Raw genomic sequence first — 23,504 nt, 5'->3', positions numbered from 1 at the left:
TCCAGATTATCGATATTATTCTAGTACATGTCAACGATCAGATCTTTCAACCTATTACCATTAAATTAGATTCTGAGGTACTGTTAAACGTCTAAACGTTACATGGTAATAGTAGTTTTGAGAGAGGAAAACCTCCACCACGTTAGTAAGCAAACAGAATAGAAAAAAGAAAACAAACGGGAAAGGAAGTAGTAAAATTGTGTTGAAAACAGTCATTCATTCTTAAGGACCAAGGAGGAATGAGGAGCATTTGTACCATTGTGTAAGATACAATACTTTTCTTTGCTTTGCTTAGCTTATACTTTGCTTATTTGGGTTTGCAGCCCTGAAGAAGTCAAAGATGCTTGACCTAGCATGATGAAACACGTGTTGGCTGCTTTGAATTTGGTTTATATTGAAGAAATACCTAATTGAATGTTGTGGATGTACGGACAAGAGAAGTCTGCTGTACCAACTGAAGAATACTTGATTTAAGAAAATAAGAATACATTTATGGACATTGAAATCTATATTTGTGGATCATATATAGGGCTCCCGGTTTTATGGTATTTATTTTTTCTACATTTCCGTCTGTATTTATCCATATTTATTTTTTGCAGATTTTGTCCGTATTTATCCATTTTTTTGTGTGTTTTCTGTATAAATGAAGCTGCCATGGGTATTTTTTTTTTCACATTTATTTGACTGATAAATGTATACTCACATTTGAATGTCCAAAAGGTTTCAGCAGTATACAGTGCAATAGCGTTATCTGTAAGCACTTGCATTGTAGAATAGCATCAATAACTGTAGATCTGCACTTAATTAAACTTAATTAGGAAATCTATTGTCTTTTTTCATCTCCCCTACCTCTCAATCTGTACTTCTACTGACCTGGCACTCATAATTGACAGTAGAAAAAACATCCAAAGAAGACCTATTTTCCGTATTTGTCTGTATTTTAAAATAAATACAGTCAGGAAAAAAATAGCTTTCTGTCTGTATTTATCTGTAAAAATCAGTAAAAACGGAAAACTGGGAGCCCTAATCATATACATTTTGTGTGCTCAGGGAGGATTTCTTCTTTCTGCTACTAGAACCAAGCTCTGGGCAAAACTGTTCTTGGGTTACCTCTGTTCTGGTTGAGAAATGAACTGGCTTGGCAGTTAGGGCTGAACTGTTCCCTTGGTTAGTAGTACCAAGACTAATTTGCATATGGGTGGGTCTAATCTGAGGAGGCATGGTGGGCAAAATAACAATGGATTGGAATGATACATAGAACAATTGCCAGTCGTTAGACTTGTTGCAAGCATCCTCCCATCACCTTTTGTGTGTTTGATTGTTTTTGTTTTAAGCCATAGCGAAGAGCTTCACAGTTGGAAAGCATGACTATGTGATTATATCCTGAAGAATATAGTTGCCTAGAACCCATTTGTGGTTTTAGTCATAAAGCCTACTTAGGAAGGTTGCTTGTTGATGTAGAGCTCCTGGAAATTGGACTGCTTTGACAGGCCCGTGGATAGGGTCCATAAACAGATCTTCCGTGTCTTCAGTGATAAACAGGTTTAAGCTTGTGCCTCCTTCATTGAGGCAACGTATTGTTGCCATCTGATTAAGAATGTTATTTATCATCAGTGATGAGAAAAGGCCCTAAGAACCAGATGGACTGCTCTGAGCTCCAAGAACTTATGTGACAAGGACTTATCTTCTTTAACATGTTATAGGGATCATAAATGGGCTCCCTATCCTGACAGTGACACATCCGTCACAACTGTTTGCACTGGAGAGTTCTACAGAAGAGGGACACCTTTCAACAGATTGTTAGTCTTGCATTACCAGGAGAGCGATTGTTTTGCTGTCACTGAAATGAAGAGTATGTCATTCCAGTTGCTGATCTATTGCAACACAAGGTATGTTGCAAAGGGCGTAAGCAAAATGTGACTGATACTGGAACAGATCAGTAAACGAAGAGTCGAATGAATGCCCCTGCATATACATACATGTATTTTTGTATTACGGATCTTTTTGGAAAAAAACATGGCTCAAGGAAGTTGTGTTCCGGTTGACTTATCAACTATTGCAGTGCATTGAACTAAGGCTCAAGCACAATGCAGGTGAGCTGAAAAAAAAACCAATATGGAGCCTGCATTACCAGAAGAGTCCAATTAACAAGAATATTCTCTAGCGCATCTTAAACGGATAATGCCATGGACCGTACCAACGTTATGCATATAAGAAATTGATACTTCAAATTTGTCAAAAAGAAAAGGTGAAGTTAAGGTGTATAATACAAAAAGAGCAGGAAGTAACAAGACAAAAAGTAAGGCACAAAAATCTAGAAGGGAAAAGATGCACAGACTTGGGATTAAGTTTAGAGAGAACAGACAGTAATGACCATGTTATAGGATAATATAACACTTCTCTGGAGCTTTTAAGAATGTTTCTCAATCAAAACACTATTTTAATGGGCTTAAAAGAGTAAAGCAAATCTTCCTTACCCGACAAGTATGCAACCTTTTCTTTAAGAATTGGCAAAACGTCCATAGCTTTCATTTCATCACTTCTGCAAAAACCTGAAACAAAAATGAAAAGTACTGAGTCAATCGCCAACCTTACCCTTCTTAAGTGTGGTTTAAAATACATCTTTTCAGCTTTCTTGTAGGAGAAATCCTATTGTTGACTATACCAAGAACCTACAATGGACTTTGACGCAACCCATTGATTACCACCGATTGCCTTAGCTGTTTCTCGTATTTGCTTACTTATTATTCAACAACTTCCTTTGTCCATATTATATTGGTTGTTCTCCTTAATCCGTTTGTCCCTCCCCTGAAGTATAGTCTCTACCATCCCGTTTGATTGGACGACTTGCATCATTGCACTACTCACTTTTAGGAACCACTTTTTTTTTCTTTCAGCACTTCATGAGAGTGCATGTGTTTTCTAGCTTTCTCCCTGGAAGGATGTATCCCTCTCCCCTGCAGCTATGTTGCTCACTCAAACTTCCATCCAAACTCATCCATGGCTTTCTACATTCCTCCTTGCCTTTTTAGGCTGCAGACTACCAGACAGCGCAGCTGCCTGGTTTGGTAAAGACATCTTGAGAACTTTTAAAACGTTGACCTAGGAATGCATTCTGCCCGTTGCTTACCATTTGCTTTGTGGTTTGCAACTCGCATTTCCTGGGCTTTCCATTTGCTGGCTTTATTAGCCTTAGGGTGTCCAGCTCTAGTTTATCCCTCCCGTTGCACGAACATTGTTTAATGCAATCTTCCACAAACTGTTTTTCTGTAAACGGGCCTTCAAATCTTGTTCTTATCTTGTCACATTTGCTGTGCATTCAAAGACAGAGGTCAAATGTCAGGCTGTGTCTTCAAGTGAGCTTAATGTCTGACTTCAAAGTGACAGGGTTTATGTGACAATCGTGCTTGCTCCAGGCAGTGCTTGAGACAGGGCTGTACAATTATTTTTTTTACAAGCACACAACAAAATGTACATGTCTGTAAATGAACTGTGCTGACGGACAAATCAATACATTGGGTGATGACATTCAAATACATGATTGTATGTGTGTTGTATACTTTTATCACCAAAACATATGCGAGTGCATATGTAATGGTTATTTCTTTAATTAGAAGTTTTGTATAGCGCTAGCTGGACCCGAGGGTATCATAGCGCTTCACAGCATGCCCAATTATGAGCATTAGCGGCATAAACAAAATACGCAACTTACATACTTATGAGCATTATAGACATATATATAATACAGATCTTGTGGTCCAGCAAGAGGATCGTGGCAGAGGAGTTTCCAGTGGAGAGGTTACCTTGCTGACAGTGCGTGGGGTGTCTTTCGATCCAGTTGAGGTCTGACAGGACATCACGGCGATTTTAGTTCCGAGACAACTGTTTTAGACCACAACGAGGTTCTGGTACGGTGTCAAACTATAACCAGAGTAACTTATGACCATCTTGTTAAGATCGAAAGCGCTCTAGAAAGAGGGCTTTGAGTAGGATCTTGAATTTCGGGAAAGAGGTGATCGTTCGGATGGGGGGGGGGGGGGTGGAGTTCCAAATCTTAGGTGCATTTCACGCAAAAGATTTAGTTGCGGTTTTGGGTTTCCGAGATTTCAATGGAATGAGTAGTAGCGTGTTGGAACTTCTGAGATTCCTGGACTGGCCGGCCCTTTTGAGTTTGGTGGCCAGGTATTTTGGTTTGCCTGTGTGAAGGGCTTTATGTGTGAGGCATGCAGTTCGGAAGCTGACTCGCTGTTCAATTGGGAGCCAATTAAGTTTCTTGAGTGCGGGAGAGATGTGGTCTAATTTCTTAGTTACTGTGACCATTCTTGCTGAAGCATTGAGGGTAGTTTTCAGGGGAGCTTCATGTTACTCGGAGATCCACTTCCTGAAGTTGCTATCAGCTATAACAGGATCTCCGGAGGGGGCGGGGGTCGTTTGTTCCAGAGCTCTTGCCCAGTCCTTGCTTGAGAGTCTGGACCATGCCCTGTCCTGGGTGTACGTGACGGGCTTGTGGGGCTTCCTAAATTCTCCTGGTCAAAAAAGGGGGACCAAAAAATGGTCTGTCCAGGGGAGGGGGCAAGAAGGTCTAGCCTGGAGGGTACGGACATTTGTAAAAACTGGGTCTAGCAAGTGGCCCTTGATATGGGTGGCTCCGGTATTGGCCAGTTGGAGGCCATAAGCAGCCAAGTCTAGTATCAAGTCAGCAGCCCCTGTGTCTAGGGGGATCATCAAAGTGGATATTGAGGTCCCCTAGCACAGTAAAGTTAGGTGTAGAGTGGGCAAGTGCTGAGATAGAATCTAGTAGGGCGCTAGCAAAGGGGCCAAAATGGCCGGGGGGGCGATACACCAGAAGACCTGTCAGAGAGGTTGTCGGAGCCAGGTGGATGGTAAAATGGCAACTCTCCGAGTCCTTGATGTGGGCATCGCTAATTCTGCATGAGAAATGATCTCTGTGCAAAATGGCCAGTCCGCCCCCTCTACCAGAGGGGCAAACTTGGGACTGGATAAGAAAACCCGGGGCCAGAGCCAAGACCACATCCGAGTCCGAATGCGTTGTGAGCCAAGTTTCCGTAAGAAACAGGATGTCTAGCTCATGGTCCACGAGCAGATGGTTAATAAGCAGGGCGTGCATAGGGAGCGACCTACAGTTCAGTTCTGCTAATTTCAGGCCAGAGTGTAAGATTGGTGCCTGAGTCAGTTGTAATTTTACGGGGGGGCAGATAACGCAGTTTGTGAAATGTCCGTCTGATTCGTGAACATGATTACATTGTGTGTTCTTTGTAGGTCTAAGACTTAGTAGAGCACGCCGCGAGTAACTCACCCTATCGGTGTGCCCGTCTGGCATGGGTTCTGGCCCTGAGCCCGGTCGTGCGCAGACGGGCTTGCCTTAGGCACTCCCGCTGCGCTCGTCCGCTGCGCTTCCTAGAGATGCACATATTTATAAAAGAAAGAGGGCGTAGCCTCCAGCAATGGGCGTGGCCAGGGGGCTTGGCGCGCGAAAGGCAGCAGTGTTTGTTTCAACCCGTCAGCGCTAAAATCCGCTGTACGGTGTTGTTTCCTGCGGCGTGTGGCAAGGGGAAGTGCTCAGGGGTAGTAACAGAGGATAAAATCAAGTGCTAAACAATATTATAAACAAGTTTAAAAATGCGATCAGAATGCACCCGGCTTCCGCCTCAGGCGCTCAGGATTCTTATGGCGCGACTAGCAATCAGGGCGCTTTAAGTGTCCTGTGTTGTGGTGGGCGTGGCCTCCAGCAATGGGCGTGGCCAGGGTGCTTGGCGCGCGAAAGGCAGCAGTGTTTGTTTCAACCCGTCAGCGCTAAAATCCGCTGTACGGTGTTTCCTGCGGCGTGTGGCAAGGGGAAGTGCTCAGGGGTAGTAACAGAGGATAAAATCAAGTGCTAAACAATTTTATAAACAAGTTTAAAAATGCGATCAGAATGCACCCGGCTTCCGCCTCAGGCGCTCAGGTTTCTTAAGCTAAAGCATAAAGACTGCTGCACAAAATCCCATCGAAGGGATGTTGGGCCTGCACTGTAACCGCAGTAAAGATAGTAAGTCACGCTAAGCGTGCAGAGTAATTCTAACTGTCCCCACCTCGTTGATACATGGCTTTACTATTCTTAAACGTTGGACCGATAACTGTGTACCTGGTAGAGAATATAATATTGTGATTGAGGGTGAATCAACACTGTACGGTACACCAGAGAAGTAAACAAAGGGAGAACCAGTGCAAATTGCCTGATTCCGAGAACTCATGGATCTAAATCAGAGGTGCTTAGATATGAGACCCACCTGTGGCGGTGTGCTCAATAAATGGTCGCTGATTACAGGGTCTGGAAAAAGATGGGTACGTCTTCAGGTGCTGGCTGTGGGTAAGGTTAAAAGCACAACGCGAATATCAGCACGGAGTGTTAAGGGTGGATATCAAGGCAATTAAAAACGGAGTCTACAATGGTCATTTACATGAACGAATAGGTCTTCAATGAGTGACCTCCAAATTCCGGTGGCTCCTCGGTAAAAGCCTAAATAAAATGCAATCTTGGTCAGAAAATGGCGCCCAATCGGCCTCTGGGCGCAATTATAAACTACTGTTTCCTACGCGCATACCTGGTGACCTGTCCGACCCCGGTAACGGCGTCCTCCTAGTTTCCGATGATGTGCATCAACAAAACTAAGCGTACGCATGCGCTATATTGGGGAAAATTCCCTTGTGTGAGTGAAACACTAGACCGGTGAACGCGTTTCCGAGAAACGCATGTGGCCGCACCGGAAGTAAGCAAAACTATTTGTTCTCGTGATGCGGCTAAAATTCAGAGCATGCGTCGAGTACTCCGGAATGAAATGGCTACTAGACCGGGGCCCGTACTTACGAGTCAATGCACGTGCGCTCCCTGAAGTGAGATGCAATGCCTCACTGGTCTCTCATAAACCCGTGAAATCTGGAAAGTATTTCCCGGGAAACATGCCAAAATTGTCTCCCCAGAATGACACCAAACCATTCAATATATTGAAAGAAGGTGCACGCAAACATAAATGAGGTAGAGAATTGAAAACGAATCTATGGGCTGATATCAGGGCGACTCGAGGAAAGAGAAAAACATTTTATACCACATATCGCCTGCTCATAAAAATGGAACACATGTAGTGTGTTGTTTACCATGGATTGCGTAATCTATACACCATAATAAAAATGTTAAACAAAATTTACCACATTAAGGGAGAGTGTCAGCGAAATCCAAGATCAGTACGCTATCAGGGGAAAAAAAAGGGGGGAGAAGGGAAGGAAATGTATCAGAAGATTATCACCAATTATTGAATAAAAACAGAGGTGATCAGGCGATCACGCTGTTGCTGGGCAATTCGAAGAAGAAACAAATATAGAATGGTTGTGGCCACTATTGTGCCTAAGTACAGAACCACCACCATTGTGAACTACACAACATAATCTCTATCATACTATAGATCTTGGCCCCCACCGTTTTGTGTGTCCAGTCTCTTATGACAGTGATGAGTGAGAATATTACATATGGCTGATATATACATGTGACGTCTCTTAAAATTGAACTGTAAGACACGTAGGTGACCTATCATGTAGATGACGAATCATATTCGGATGTTCAGATAAAGAGTACTCAAACGTAATCCATATTTATGACATTTTGAACCACAGATTTAGCATTCATTTCTCTCTATTGTGACAAGATCCCATCAATTGTGGTTTCATTTAGCCTAGAAAGTATTGCATTTCTGAATCACAATTTAAACCATGTTTAACCGATTGCAAGCGCATTATCCAAGTAGCTTCTATTCTGCACAGACGGAGTTCCCTATTGCCCCCTCTGGGGTGTTCCATTACTTCACAACCCATGATTACTTTCAGGCGAGGTAGAACCCTGCGCACTAGACTAAGTCCTTCACTACCTAGAACGACGCAGACCAACACATGGCTCACACCACACACTTTGGGGTTTCACAAATGTGGTTTCTGTGGCGCTTGCAAATGGGCACAACACAAAGTCAAGAGCTTTAGTGGTCCTGATAATCAGATTTATACAAACAGGAACAACATCAACTGTACCTCAAGATTCGTTGTCTATGTGATTGTGTGTAAATGTGAAAAACTGTATATAGGCAGCACAATTAGACATTTGAAAGAAAGAATTGCAGAACACATGAGAGCGCTGAAACAGGGGGATGCCAGATATCCAGTTGCCATTCACGTAGCATTGTGTCCTGCACAAGGGACACAAAGAGTTTTCCTTCTTTGGTATTGAAGTAATAGATTATGTTGTGTAGTTCACAATGGTGGTGGTTCTGTACTTAGGCACAATAGTGGCCACAACCATTCTATATTTTTTCTTCTTCTAACTGCCCAGCAACAGCGTGATCGCCTGCTCACCTCTGTTTTTATTCGGATACATTTCCTTCCCTTCTCCCCCTTTTTAGGTCGAGTTATACTCGAACCTATTACTACTGAACCAAAGTCTCTCAAACCAGCCGGATTTCCTACAATGCGTGTCAATTGTTAATCCGTGACTTCTTGAGCGCGTGCTTGGCCCATTCCCTCCCACTCGCTGGCATCCCGCCCCCCCCCAACCAGACTCGCGCTTCTCCAGCACGCCGAGAGCTTCACTTCAAAGGGATCCGCTCTCCCGCACCTGCTTCACATTTCGCAGTTAAAGTGGCTTCTGCTTTTATATGCGTGTTGGTGGCAGTTTATATTTTTGTGCTGCTATAAATTACCTGCAGGAAACTACTTGGACTGCGCTACTTTTATTACAACAGTTTAGCGTATGGTCAGTTACATGTCCCTTGCTTTTCATCCTGGAAACGTGTAATTTTCTTTCTATTCTGATTCAGTTACAAACTTTAATAGCTGTGTTTACAGACTAGTTGAGAACAGAGAAAGTTAAATAACAAGTTGAAAGCATGTGTGTAGATGCGAAACGTTAACGTGAAAACATTCCAAAAAGACAATATTTGTAAGTTCACCAAACCTCTTTGGTCTAGAGTCTCATTTTCTGTTTATCGTTCATGTAAAACAAAACGAGACTCCATGCCAGGCACCGACCTGCAATCAGCTGATCGCGCTGCAGTAAAAAAGATAACACTCAGCTGACACTGAGTCTCAAAGTGGCACTGTCACTTGCGAGGCTTGCAGCAATTCAATGGCCAGCCGCCCGCCTGTCGCCTCAGACTCCTGGCCGCTAAAACAATCATTCCCTCAGCAAACGTGCACAGTATGCCTCCCACATCATCAGGCACAGCAGCTGGCGCCACTGTTGCAATTAATTAGGGTGCAACATAAAAGTATTACACTGAAACTGCGCTTTGAATATCTTGTAAGATATCTGCTGTGGAGAACAGCTCCACGTAAGCTATGTACTCTCTCAACCTATCGTACCTTCTGTCACTGTGTCGTTTCTGTTTTTGGTGTCCCTGTCCCAGCTCTTTTACAACTTCCCTTTCAAGTACACCCTGCAGATTGGACTCAAGTGTGCCATGGACTGTCGATGGTGTCACATGTTACTTAGCAGGTCTCACAATGTCAGTGCTGTGGTCTGGTCATGTCCGTTAAGCACGGGCATTGTGAGATCTGCTAAGTAGCACCTGACACCCATAGACCATGGCACACATGAGTCCAATCTGCAGGGTTTGCTTGAAAGTGACAGTGCTAAAGGGTGAGCAGGAACACCAAAAGACAGGTAAACGACATTTAGTGGCAGAAGGTACACCAGACTACAAAACACACAAAAATAACTTGCAAGCTACATCTACGTTCCTGCGGCAGGTGTTTAACCCACCGAACTCTTTAATTTTAACTGGCTGTGGTTTATGGGGAAAGGAAGCATGAAGGTGGATGCTGACATTTCTGGCTCTGTATTCCCTTGCTTGGACTCAAGACGACTTTCCCCAAAAAACCATTGTTTCGCTATAGTATTCATTGCGACTAATGATCCAGAAGAGCTTGGGTTATGAAATGTACCTCACAAAGATAGGGAAAACGCATTACTTGGGAAGCCTGCTAAATAACTTTTATAGAGGTAAAGCAAGCACTGCAACATATACAGATAGAAAGCACGGATTGCAACTCCAGAAAAATAAACATGTAGAACACCCACCTGGGTAAAGGTGGTGAGGGAATGAAGGCATAATCTGCCTCCAATGCAACAGGCAACTAGCGGTTTACCTCGTACTAGATACTTTTTTCTGCCTGTATAGTCATAGAAAGCGGACTGGCTGTCTGTTTCACAGTTTGCAATCGGCCAAAAATAAATGTTTCGGCCATTTTTAAATGGTATTACAACCACTGAAATGTCAACTTCACAGGCAGATGACAGAACTACGCCTAACGTTTCAGAACTATAACATATTAACTCACTAAAATGTCTACGTTTTCTATGAATGTATACAATTTAATTTGGATCAATTTTTTTTGTGTTCATCTGATTTGGCAACAATATTGGTTATTGACTTTTATTGCACTTAGAGAAATATTATTGATATGAAGTGTTATAAGTTAATATGAAACTTTTTCGTTCATGTCCTTTTTATCTTTACCCGTGTTTTTAGGTCGAGTTATACTCGAACCTATTACCACTGAACCAAAGTCTCTCAAACTAGCCGGATTTCCTACAGTGAGTGTTAATTGTTCATCCGTTTTTTCTTGAGCGCGCACTTGGCCCGTTCCCTCCCACTCGCTGGCATCCCGCCCCTCCCACCAGGCTCACGCTTCTCCAGCGCGCCGAGAGCTTCACTTCAAAGGGATCCGCTCTCCCGCCCCCTGCTTCACACTTCGCAGTTAAAGTGGCTTCTGCTTTTATATGCATGTTGGTGGCAGTTTATATTTTTGTGCTGCTATCAGTGCGGTATAAAACATAATATATGCGTGCGGTTTGGGTTTCTTTTCATGGACATAATTAAGTTTTGTGTAGTTTTGCAATAATACTTATTGATACGTTTTAGTTGTACTGCATGCATTAAAACGAAGCTTTACTTTATAGTATGTGCTTTAAATGCATAAAAGCGCTGCTTTTATTTTCAGTATGCGCTCTTAGAAAATTGTTACTGCTTTTATTAAAATGCAGACTAATTAGAGGCAGACAACATAGGTGCGTACAACTGGCATCACATTCTTAATTTGTTCTTTACAGTTAGCACATTAGAAACAGCAAATCAGTTAGGCTAGTGCCTGGTTATCGTGGGTTCTCTTTTGTGCTCATTTTTCGTTGCTTCGCATTTCAAAGCTACAAAAGGAGTGTTTCTGTTTTTGTTGCTGACGCCATCTTATAACACTTAGTCTTCTTTGTTCACCACTTTAGGCTGTACGTTTAAAATAAGTAGAGGCAGAGAATGTGGGCGCATACAACTGGCGGCACATTTCCAATTTGTTCCCTTCCTGCTAGCACCTCGAAAACAGCAATTGCGTTAGCCTGGTGTCCATTATCACTCAGCAACACCACAGCACCCCTCAGCACCACCACAGCACCACTCAGCGCCACTCAGCGCCACCACAGCACCACTCAGCGCCACCCCAGCACCACTCAGCGCCACCCCAGCACCACTCAGCGCCACCCCAGCATCACTCAGCGCCACCCCAGCATCACTCAGCACCACCAAAGGCATCACTCAGCACCACCAAAGGCATCACTCAGCACCACCACAGGCATCACTCAGCACCACCACAGGCATCACTCAGCACCACCACAGGCATCACTCAGCACCACCACAGGCATCACTCTGCACCACCACAGGCATCACTCAGCACCATCACAGCATCACTCAGCACCACCACCACAGCACCACCACAGCACCACTCAGCACCACTACTCAGCACCATCACAACACCACCACAGCACCACTCAGCACCACCACAGCATCACTCAGTACCACCACAGCATCACTGAGCGCAACTCCAGCATCACTCAGCACCACCACAGCATCACTCAGCACCACCACAGCATCACTCAGCACCACCACAGCATCACTCAGCACCACCACAACATCACTCAGCACCACCACAACATCACTCCGCGCCATCACAGCATCAATCTGTGCAACCATTCAACAATGATTGGTTCAAATATGTTCTCTAAAAGTTTCAAGCTTTATTACAAATGTCACAAAAAGATGTTAATATTTCACTTCTGTTCTTGGATTTTCATCACAATAAAATACACTGAACATAATCTTCACAAAAGTTATTTACAAAAGTTTAAGCTATTGCCATTATAAATTACAATCACTTTTATTAAAGTAATAATTATTTAAAAAAATTAAAAGCCATTGTTATTTGTAATATCAATACATCTAAGTCACGTAAATACAAAACATGTTGCATTACAAATGCTATAGGTGTCACATTAGCGAAAGTTATAACTATTGGCATTGTAAATGACAAAGCTATTAATTTAGCTATTTTCAAAACCAACACATAAATAAAAAAAGTGTCATTTACAAGACCAATAGCTCAAACTGTCATAATGCGAGACCTATTGTATTGCAAATGCTTGTTTTTTCCCCCTGATAGAGTACTGATATAGGATTTCGCTGACACGCCCCCTTAATGTGGTACATTTTTTATTTTATTTTTATTATGGTGTATAGATTACGCAAACCATGGTAAACAACACACTCAATTTGTTCCATTTTTATGAGCAGGCGATATGTGGTACATATTTTTTTTCTCTCTTTCCTCGAGTCGCCCTGATATCAGCCCATAGATTAGTTTTCAATTCTGTACCTCAATTATATTTGCGTGCACCTCCTTTCAATATATTGAATGGTTTGGTGTCATTCTGGGGAGACAATTTTGGCACGTTTCCCGTGAAATACTGACCAGATTTCACAGGTTTATGAGAGACCAGTGAGGCATTGCATCTCACTTCCAGGAGCGCACGTGCATTGACTCTTAAGCACGGGCCCCGGTCTAGTAGCCATTTCATTCCGGAGTACTCAACGCATGCGCTGAATTTTAGCAGCAAACCGAGAACAAATAGTTTTGCTTACTTCCGGTGCGCCCACACGCGTTGCTCTGAAACGCGTTCACCAGTCTAGTGTTTCACTCACACAAGGGAATTTTCCACAATATAGAGCATGCGCACGCTTAGTTTTGTTGATGCACATCATCGGAAATGAGGAGGACGTCGTTACCGGGGTAGGACAGGTCACCAGGTATGCGCGTAGGAAACAGTAGTTTATAATTGCGCCCAGAGGCCGATTAGGGGCCATTTTCTGACCAAGATCGCATTTTATTTAGGCTTTTACCGAGGAGCCACCGGAATTTGGAGTTCACTCATTGAAGACATATTCGTTCATGTAAGTGACCATTGTAGACTCAGTTTTTAATTGCCTTGATATCCACCCTTAACACTCTGTGCTGATATTCCCGTTGTGCTTTTAACCTTACCCACAGCCAGCACCTGAAGACGTATCCATCTTTTTCCAGACCCTGTAATCAGCGACCATTTATTGAGCACACCGCCACAGGTGGGTCTCATATCCAAGCACCTCTGATTTAGATCCATGAGTTCTCGGAATCAGGCAATTTGCACTGGTTCGCCCTTTGTTTACTTCTCTGGTGTACCGTACAGTGTTGATTTACCCTCAATCACGATATTATATTCTCTACCAGGTACACAGTTATGGGTCAAACGTTTAAGAATAGTAAGGCCATGTATCAACGAGGTGGGGACCGTTAGAATTACTCTGCACGCTTAGCGTGACTTACTATCTTTACTGCGGTTACAGTGCAGGCCCAACATCCCTTCGATGGGATTTTGTGCAGCAGTCTTTATGCTTTAGGTCGGATATGATCCACAGTATCAATTTTTACCCTGGATTGTATGGATTTTCAATATGAGTGTACTAAAATTTGTTTTAGTGTGACATGCTATTATTGACTGCGTGTACAGTGCAGGCCCAACATCCTTCCGATGAGATTTTGAGCAGGAGTCTGTGTGTGTGGAGCTAGCATGATTCACAGTATCGTTTTCTACCCTGGATTGTACAGATTTTCAAATAGGAGAGTACTAATAGTTGTTTTTCCTCCCACCTCTGTTTCTTCGGACCTGTCCCATTCCGCCAGCGGAGCAATTGATTTTCTTTCTCTACCCACCGAACAATCTACAGATACCCTAACCGGGTTGGAATTATCACCGGTTGTGGGGTGAGTGTTTTTTTTATTCTGGCTTTTTCTTTAGATTTTTAATACGAATTCACGACCTTTTATATCCTTTCCTGCCAGTTAAGTAGAGTTCTCCCCTTCTTTTTCTTATTCTTTAGGGATCGATTGTTTCTTATCCATTAGGACGTAGGTATGTATCTGCATGCCGATTATCGAACTATTTCAAACTTACACTCCACCCGGCACTGTCCTATGGCAACACAGTTGTGTGGGGTGTCTTAAGGGTATCGGTTTATCTTTCATCCTGTTCGCATTCACATCGGTGGCACTGAACCTTTGCACGGTTACGAGAAGTCAAATTTCTTATCGCAACGATTATCAATTATAATGAATGGTCTTGATGTAACATAACATTGGTCCAACTGTGTATGTATAACCGTACAATTGATATTGTGGGTATGAAGTAGAAATCAGAATTCTTGTGTAGAATGTAATCACGCTAATGGAGCAATTGATTACATGACTGGTACTTTTCAATATTTCTGAACATTTTGTGATGAAACACCCCCCCCCCCCCTTTTTTTTCTCGCATGCTCACATATTACCTCTTAAGCCCTCAAAAAACGTCTAATTGTTTACAGAAGTGCGCAAGTAGGAGAATTGTGAATTTGAACGTTACATCCCCAGGGATGTTGTTTGTCACCGACATTCTGGCTAGAATAGTCAGTTTTGTGTGTATTTTGTTTTATCTCCAGCCCCGAAGAGTCAGAGTGTTTTGTTCTCCGACGAAACACGTGTCGGCTGCCGTTTTCTAAAGCGAACATTAAAACAACGAGATCAACAGGCGTCAACTGCTTTTTCTTCCAGTCTCACAAATTGCCATATTATATGTTTGATTTTCATGTGTGTGCACAGGTCTTTTGACTTTAATGTGTTTGTCTTGTACAACATCATCCAAGGGGTTGTTAGGGTCTCCCCTTTCCTGGTAGCACCACATTAGGTCTGTGTCAGTTAATTTGCCAGTTAACCAGCTGAGCGCAAACACTCCCTCACACTAAGAACCCTTCACTTTGGTTTAACACTGATTTTATTTTGCACCATGACATTCTGTCGGTTTGGACAATTTTATGGTGCTAGAGACTTTGAAATATTTTGGGACTTTAACTTTGATGGAGCAAAGAAGAATGACCGATTGCAGAGTTTTTATTTTGGAAGGGAGGCATTGAGGAGAATAGAGAGTCCGTTTTGGGAACTTGTGCGACTCAGTCATTCGATTATGACTGATGGGTATATGTTTTTCTAATTTTTATTTTCTTTAACATATACTAAATAAAATGCTTACATTTTGCTTGTCTACATAAATTGCTAAATTTACTTCCTCAAATTAAGCAGATAAACTATTTTAAATGTCAAACTCAAGTCTGTTTTATTTTAGATAAATGTCATGGCAGAATAAAATGTTAAAAGATTATAGGATTACTGTGATTGAGCTGGTCTTAATCTCCATCAACTTACTTCTACTAGTTGGTCCATCGACCAAATTGCGGAGTATCTTGATGTATTTGTGTCCTATTTACAGGTTAGTCTGATAATCAAAGTTTATAAATGTACATAATGTATAAAGCGTAAATCCAAGGTACCCCACAGCACACCCTCTTTGTCACTGACTCAGGGGCAGTGCAGTGTGTGAACAGGTGACTCGCGGTGCTATGGGCCCCACCGATGAGTAAAGAATGAATTATAGCTCCTGAGTCAAGTGGGACAGATTTCTTGTTAGCAGAGGATTGTTATTATAGGTCAGTTTGGAGATTATTGATGTTTTATGTTTAACACTATATGTTGAGTTTGTATTACGTTATATGTAGTAACATTTTGAAACTTCCGGGAAGTAGGAAGTTGGTTGCCCTGTATGCAGGCAGGGGGAAATGCAAGAGAAGTTGCACAGTACATTGTCTGATTTCAAAGTGGTAACATTGTCGTGTGTTATCTTTAGGGACATTTCATTGTGAAAGTGGTGAATGTATAGCGAAGGCAATCTGTGAAATTTCCGCCTTAAGAACAGGAGTCAAATGTACTCTGATTAAAACTTATCCCTGGGAGAGTAGTAGGTTTTCACCGAAGCTTGAAAGAAGGGTTAAATAGAGGGAAGTGCTACTTTATCGGCGTAACTAAAATCTGTGGTAGAGAAGAGGTAAGCGCGGTCTACTGGAAATACAGAATTCTGGTAAGACTGGACAACCTATCTCTTTTGTTTTAGTGAAATAGACAATGGAAATGTTTTTGTGTCATAACTAACTGATTTAAGTTGAACTTTTGTAAAGGAGGAGTCAGCAGAAGCAGTAGTGAAGCTGACATCAGCAAGATTCGTGCTGAGATAGGTCCACGTGACTGTGACATAGATTGCTCTGATTGGTGCGTTAGTGTGAGACGCGCTGAGATAGGTCAGAAATATTGTGATGTAAACTGACTGATTGGTGCGTTATTGTGAGACGCTCTGGGATAGGACAGATTATTGGAACGGATTGAAAGGAAGTGTACGATTTTATTGAGAGTGAAAAATCCGTAAAGATGGATTATTATTATGAACAAGACAGGGAGAAACCATCATGGTTTACAAAAATCAATAATTTGTTTAAAAAGGACAAGGAAATAGTCAGGAGAGAGAGAAAATTGCTTCCTCCACCGAAAATGCTAGCATCATATATGATGACGAAATGTGGCCATCATACTTGCATATGGTTGGAAAACTGGGCAAAATACACTAAAGATGACGCAATCTTAGCATTTCCAGAGACAGGTTTGTTCAGCACAGCAGTGTTACGTAATTTGAGCATTCCATCTCTTAGTAAAACAGTGAAGCATTTTGTGCACACAACTTGCAGTTCTACATTCTCCAAAACAATTCTTTTGCATTTTGTGCACACAACTTGCAGTTCTACATTCTCCAAAACATTTGTTTTGCGAGATTTATAAGAAAAGTGTTCCTTTATACAACCTAGTAATCTAAAATCCTAAGATTTTTTTTAAAAGCAAAAAATGAAACATCCTGCCAAGAATATGCGAGGTCCAGAAGTAATGAGAAAATATGACCAAGTTATAACCTTTTTGAAAAACAAAATTCCACCAAAAGAAACGGATTGGTTAAAAAAATCGATAGGACTAAACAAGAACTTAAAGAATCTGTACATGCTTATTATGAGACCTTGCTTCTAGTTTTCAAACAATATAGTGGTTATGAAAATCTAAGTGAAAAATATAGGAGTCATTTTGTATATAGATTTGTATTTGGGTTGAGACCTGAAATAGGAAACATGATAAGACACCATATGATGTGTTGGCAGTCCAGTTCAGTGGATGATGTTTTGAGATATGCGAAATATTACAGTGCTGATATTGAAGCTAGGCAGCAATGTGGGCACAAGTAAAAGTTGCGGAACAACACGAGCCACAATTTTCTAATCAGACTAATGATGGAAGTCAAGCGAAATTTAAGAATAATATGAGTAAGGGAAAGGGACAAATTAACATAGATGAGGCTAAAAATAAATGGCCATGTCATAATTGCGTAAAGATAGGGCTTCGGAGGAACGAGTATAAGTTACCTCCAAAGGTTAATCCAGAAAATAAATCATTGACTCCACAGGTGCAGAATGAGGTAAATCAACAGTCTCCCCCACAGCAACAGGTAGTCACGCAACAGGTACAGGTGCCACTACCACCTCTCCCACAGAGTGCTAACCCACAGAAATACAGTGCAGAGACAGGATTTTACGGAGGAGTGCAGGTAAAAAGATCGCCGCATGTGACTACTGTTCCGCAGTATTGGCTGAGATCGGATGGAAATGAGTCCGATGAGAGTTTGCCTTGGAGAGGAGGTGGAGTGCCTGCTTGGCGCAACTCTAGAGGTAGATCAATCTGGGTCCTTTTGTGAATGGAAAGGTAATGGTGTAAATGTTACTTTCCTAGTGGACACAGGTGCTACGTTCTACGGTTAGATCAGTAGAAGTTGAAAACCTTCTTCCCTCTGGAGACGTAATCCAAGTTGTAGGTGTAACAAACAGACAGATTAAAACTTCACTAACACAACCTGTAGTAGTGGAAATTGGTACTTTCAAAGAAATGCATCGCTTTGTGGTATGTGACAGCAGTCCTGTAAATTTGCTTGGACGGGACATACTCTGTAAAATGAACTGTGCCATTTATTGTTCACCAGATGGCATAGCTTTCCAAACAGCTGATGATGATAGTCTGTACAAAATGACAATGGCAATAATTGATTCAGAAAAAAGTATAACTTTCCCCATGTTTGACAAAGAGAAAATTAAATTGAATTAAAAGAAACAGTTGAGGAAGAGGTGTGGGACTTCACAGGAGAAGAAATAGGGTTAATGAAAGGAGTAAGTCCGGTGAAAAGGATTGTGAAGGAAGATGCCATACATCCAAATGTCCTCCAATATAAACTGACACTAGAAATAATTGAAAGAGTAACTCCAGTGATAAACAAAATGATTGAGCAAGGGATCCTAAAAGAAATAATGAGCAGCCCATGTAATTCACCAATTATGGAGTTGAAAAATCCAAATAGCACTTTTTGGATAGTACAGGATTTGCAAAAGGTGAATAAAATAGTTGTGCCATGTTGTCCAATTGTACCAAATCCAGCAGTGATGTATCAAATTCCACATGACACAGAATGGTATACTGTCATTGATTTTTGTAATGCTTTCTTTACAGTTGCACTACACCCTGAAAATCAGCCAATTTTTGCTTTCAGGTTTGGCGAGCGTATTTTGGCATGGTGCTGAATTCCTCAAGGGTGTACAGAAAGGCCTTCAATTTTCAATCAGATACTAAAGAAGTCATTAGAAGGTTTGAACATGCCAGAGAAATCTGTATTAGTGAAGTATATTGAAGACCTATTAGTGGCATCAAAGAAGCCTGTATTTCAGATATTATTGCATTGTTAAATCATTTGGCAGAAGGAGGACATAAGGTGTCGCCATCAAAATTGCAATTTTCTCAATAGGAAGTGCAACATCTAAGTCATAAGATTGGAAAGGGAGTAAGAAAGGTGACCTCAGAAAGAATCAAAATTATCAGAGGGATGAATCCACCAAAGACACAAAAGCAAGTGAGAATGTTTCTGGGAATGGTTGGGTACTGTCGACAGTGGATAAGTGGATTTTCACTAATTGCAAAGCCTTTGCAGAGACTGACTAAGGAGGATGTAAAAGACCCTATAGTGCTGAATGAAAAAGAAATGGAGGCATTTGAACAATTGAAAAACAGCTTATGTGAAGCACCAGTACTAGGCATGCCTGATTATGAAAAAGAATTTGAACTGTATTGCAGTGAAAGAGAAGGGTGTGTATTGTCAGTTCTGATTCAAAGACATGAAGAATGAGAAGACCCATTGTATATTTTTGAGCAGTTTTGGATCCAGTAGCAAGAGCATTGCCTGGATGTCTGAAGGCTGTAGCTGCTACAAGTGTGAGCTTGGAACAAAGTGAAGGTATTGTGATGGGTTATCCCGTTAAGGTGTATGTGCCACATTCAGTGGAAATACTCCTTACCCGAACCAAGACAATTCCTGACAAATAGTCGTTTGACTAGGTATGAGAAAGTGACTTTAGGTGCAGACAATGCGACGGTGGCAAGGTGTGTTAATGTGAATCCTTCCACCTTGTTACTGGTTACTTTGGATGTGGAAGTCAAAGATGATATTGATCATAAATGTCTGGATGTGCTTGAATATTGTACCAAACCAAGGCCTGACATTAAAGATGAACCTTTGGAGGAATCCGATTGTAGGAGAGTAGGGTCTGCTATCCTATGGTCACCCCAAATTTTTGCTTTTTGCTTCACTGGTTTATGACTTAATGTGGCTGTGGGCCTGCTAATCAGACCCACAGCCTGCTGTTCTCTCTCTAAATTACTGCCAATGCACTCTAGGTGCATTACAAATTGGAACTGGTTCACCTTATTGGCCCCTGTAACAGTGTACCCTAGGTACCCAGGGCATAGGTGTTTCCAAGGCCTACCAGGGGCTGCAGCATGTATTGTGCCACCCCTGGCCTGGCCTCCATATTTGACACAACTGGCTGATCACTCAGCTGAGGCAAGTTGGTGTAATCACCTCTTGCTTAGTTGTAGTATATCTATACCTAACCTAAACTGGGCACATATGTTCCCATCAGCCACTCCTATGGAAGGCCTCATCAATCCTGGAGGCAGAGTGCTTGGAAATATGTGAGATGGTGCTCTAGCATGAGCTGAGCCGGTCTGCAGCTGTCGGGAACAACTCCCTTAGCTGTTCCGGGATATTGCCATACCATATACTCTTAAGTGCATTATAATCCTCGCGGTTATATGCTAACTTTGGTTTGGCTTTATCAAAACATGTCGAGTAAGGTGTCATACGATTTGGAATACTATTCCCTAGACAGTTCTGTCGACGGGGATAGCATTCCACCCTTCTAGAGGGACACGACATGTACATAGCCTTAACCCTGGTTAAAGTTAACCAGAGCCTCAGCATCACAAAATGGATGCTGCCACCACAGACACAAGTCTGACCTTCTGCTGCTGGGAGTCCTTCCAGCGAGGGAGGCTTGGACAAAGGGCTTCCTGCCTTGGGAGGTGCGAGCACCACCCCAGACAGGATTTTGTGTATTGGGTAGGACAGGGCTGAATAGAATCAGACATGCCCGAGGCACACAAGGTGTCCCCGTGCATAAGCCAGTCCAAACCGGTCCAGGGACTTTCCAGACCCAGGCCTGGCGAGGAGCTGGACAAAGGAAAGGGAGTGTAACCGCCCCCCTTCCTGGTCCCACCCAGAGGAGGGACCTAGCAGGTGATCCACCCCTCAGATTGGGAATATGAGTGGGAGCAGTGCCATAGCACCTCAGATCATCCTGAATCAACTTGAAACTAAGAAGACGACTGGACTTCGACATTCTGCTGCACAGAAGACTGAAGAGTATCTCCCTTGTGGCCTAGGAGTGGCCACCCTGTGAACACAGGCACCATCCAGCAACTCGACTTCTGCTTTGCCGCCGCCTCCCGCCGGAGCCCGAGCCCAGAGCCTGACAAGTCCCAGACTTCTCACCACCCGATCCACAGTCCCTGCAAAGAAGGGACCCGTGGAGGCACCGAGAGACGTGGGACCGGACCTCTTGAAAGACCCCCGAGACGCTGACTGTGCAGCACCCGAGGCACCCTCGATGCTGTGCTTTGGGGTTTGAGAAGCCCCAACACCGAGCAGCCCTTGCACCGAAGATCAGTCCCCCAGCATCTCCACGATCTGCGTGGGGCCCTTTTGCATCGTGCCACTCGACGCGCCATCCCGGCCACTTGCCACATGGTCAGCGGCCATCTTGGCGACGAAACCTATAATCTACACTGCGGGTCTGGTTGCTCCAGACTTGCCCTCGCTCCTGTAAAAGGGAGCACCCGCTCTGACCTTGCTGGTCCGAGTGATAAGCCTTTTTCACTTCCTGCGTTGCTTGCATTAGCCAAGGCCTGTTTGCTCCAATCAAGTTGCCGACACCGCCATCAGCTGGAACCTTCGTGGGACAGCTCGTGACCGACGCCTGGACGTCCTCGACCTCTTAGTGTCCACGTGGCTGCTACACCTCAACGCCTGTTTGCACCCGACATCGCCTGGTTCCAATCTGGTTCCACTGTAGTCACTGGCTAGTGACTTTGAACATTGTCCCCTCTGCTTTCAGGTCTTCACCACTTCAGATCCACCCTTGGATCCACCGGAACTCTTCACATCGAGCCGCCTGCAGCATCTTCAGCTCCAAGCACCATCGACCTGCGTGACGAAACCGGACACTACTTCGCACCTGTGCACCCGCTTCCTGTGGGTGAGGTAACTCAACAACGCCGGTGTTCCTACACTGGTACACACCTCTAGTGCTTGTGTCTAAAGTTTCACTCCTCTAGGTCACTCGGAAGGTTCCTAAAACACTAACTTTGTACCTTTTACGCACCATAGACAATGCATTGGTGAACGCGTGCACTTTAAGCACTGCACCAGAGTCCTGTGGGCCTTTCCCAACTTAGTCACTGCTAGTCCCGATCAGCTCCAGCGATTCCCAAGGCCCTAGGCCTACTTCCTTTTCGATTGGTATCTCTTATACCACTTTCTTAGTATATGGTTTAGGTGGCCCCTAGGGCTCATCCATATTGTGCAACTTTTGTGTATTTAAACTGTGTTTTGTTTTAACGCTTGTGCTTCTGTGCTCATAAAGAGTATAGGGGATATTTGTAGTTAATAAATATATATATATATATATATATATATATTTTCAATATATATCTGTGTGGTGTCCTTTCATTTGGTATTCAAGGGGGTTGTATATGGTAAAACAGCTTGCTTCACATGCCTTTCAGAGCTTAGCCTAAGACTGCTTTGTCCACGCTACCACTAGGATAGCTGGTCTATAAGGTTGACTTACAACCAATCATCATAAGGGTTGCTTGGCATGGTACAAGGTGATCACTAGAACTAGTGAGCATCATATACCAGGCCAATTTCTCACACCGATTATGTGCTGTTTGTGGATTGTTCCTGTTTAAGAACAGATTAAGGAACTTTGAGTGCTGCTTACGCTGTGTGTACAGTAGCAGATGTCATGGAAGCATCTTGTTTGAAAGGAATAGGTTCTGCCCAAGTGGCTGAACTGATTGCTTTGATTCGAGCATGCAAATTGGGTAAAAATGTCCGAATTACCGTAGTGACTGATAGTCAGTATGGATTCGGAGTTGTCCACGATTATGGACAACTGTGGTACCAAAGAGGTTATATGACCTCTGCAGGATCACCAATCTGAAACAGTGAGTTTTTAAAAATGTTGCTTGAGGCGATATAGCTGCCAAAAAGCATAGCGGTAGTGAAGTGTGCTGCTCACAAAAATGGAGATGATTAGGTCACTGAAGGAAACAGGTTTGCTGATGCTATAGCCCAGTACTGTGCCAGACACTTAGCTTCCATAAATCGGGACAGAGAAAAAGAACATGTTTCAAGTCCTTTAATGCTTACTAACATAGTTGAGACTTGGCAGGAAGTGAAACAATTGCAAGTGGAGGCAAATGATGAGAAAAAAGGCAGATGGATAAAATCAGGTTGCAGACACAGAGAAGAAGATGAAATCTGGGTGTATAAAGATGAAAGACCAGTTATGCCCGATACCATGATCTCTAATATGGCCAAATGTACCATGGACAGGCACATATTGTCAGGGATGCAATGATTAAACTTTTAAGACAGACTTGGTATAATCCCAAGTTTTGTGTAATTGCTGAGAGTTTGTGTCAAAGATGTTTAATTTGTCAATAATTGAATCCAGGAAGAAAAACTGTTGTGAGTTTGG

At 42.9% G+C, this 23,504-nt stretch overlaps 1 protein-coding gene across 1 annotated transcript in view; it reads right to left on the bottom strand.

Annotated features, from left to right (window-relative positions):
- Positions 1-23,504, bottom strand: part of TRIO (trio Rho guanine nucleotide exchange factor) — a 5,246,815-nt gene that overhangs the window by 5,086,371 nt on the left and 136,940 nt on the right. Inside the window, exon 2 of the mRNA XM_086965300.1 lies at positions 2,478-2,552. Coding sequence (XP_086821426.1) covers positions 2,478-2,552 — 75 coding nt within the window. The remainder of the gene's footprint in view (positions 1-2,477; positions 2,553-23,504) is intronic.

This window comes from Lissotriton vulgaris, chromosome 4_1 (assembly GCF_964263255.1).
Source record: "Lissotriton vulgaris chromosome 4_1, aLisVul1.2, whole genome shotgun sequence".
NCBI lineage: Eukaryota > Metazoa > Chordata > Amphibia > Caudata > Salamandridae > Lissotriton > Lissotriton vulgaris.
This window is presented reverse-complemented; position numbering and strand designations above follow the sequence as displayed.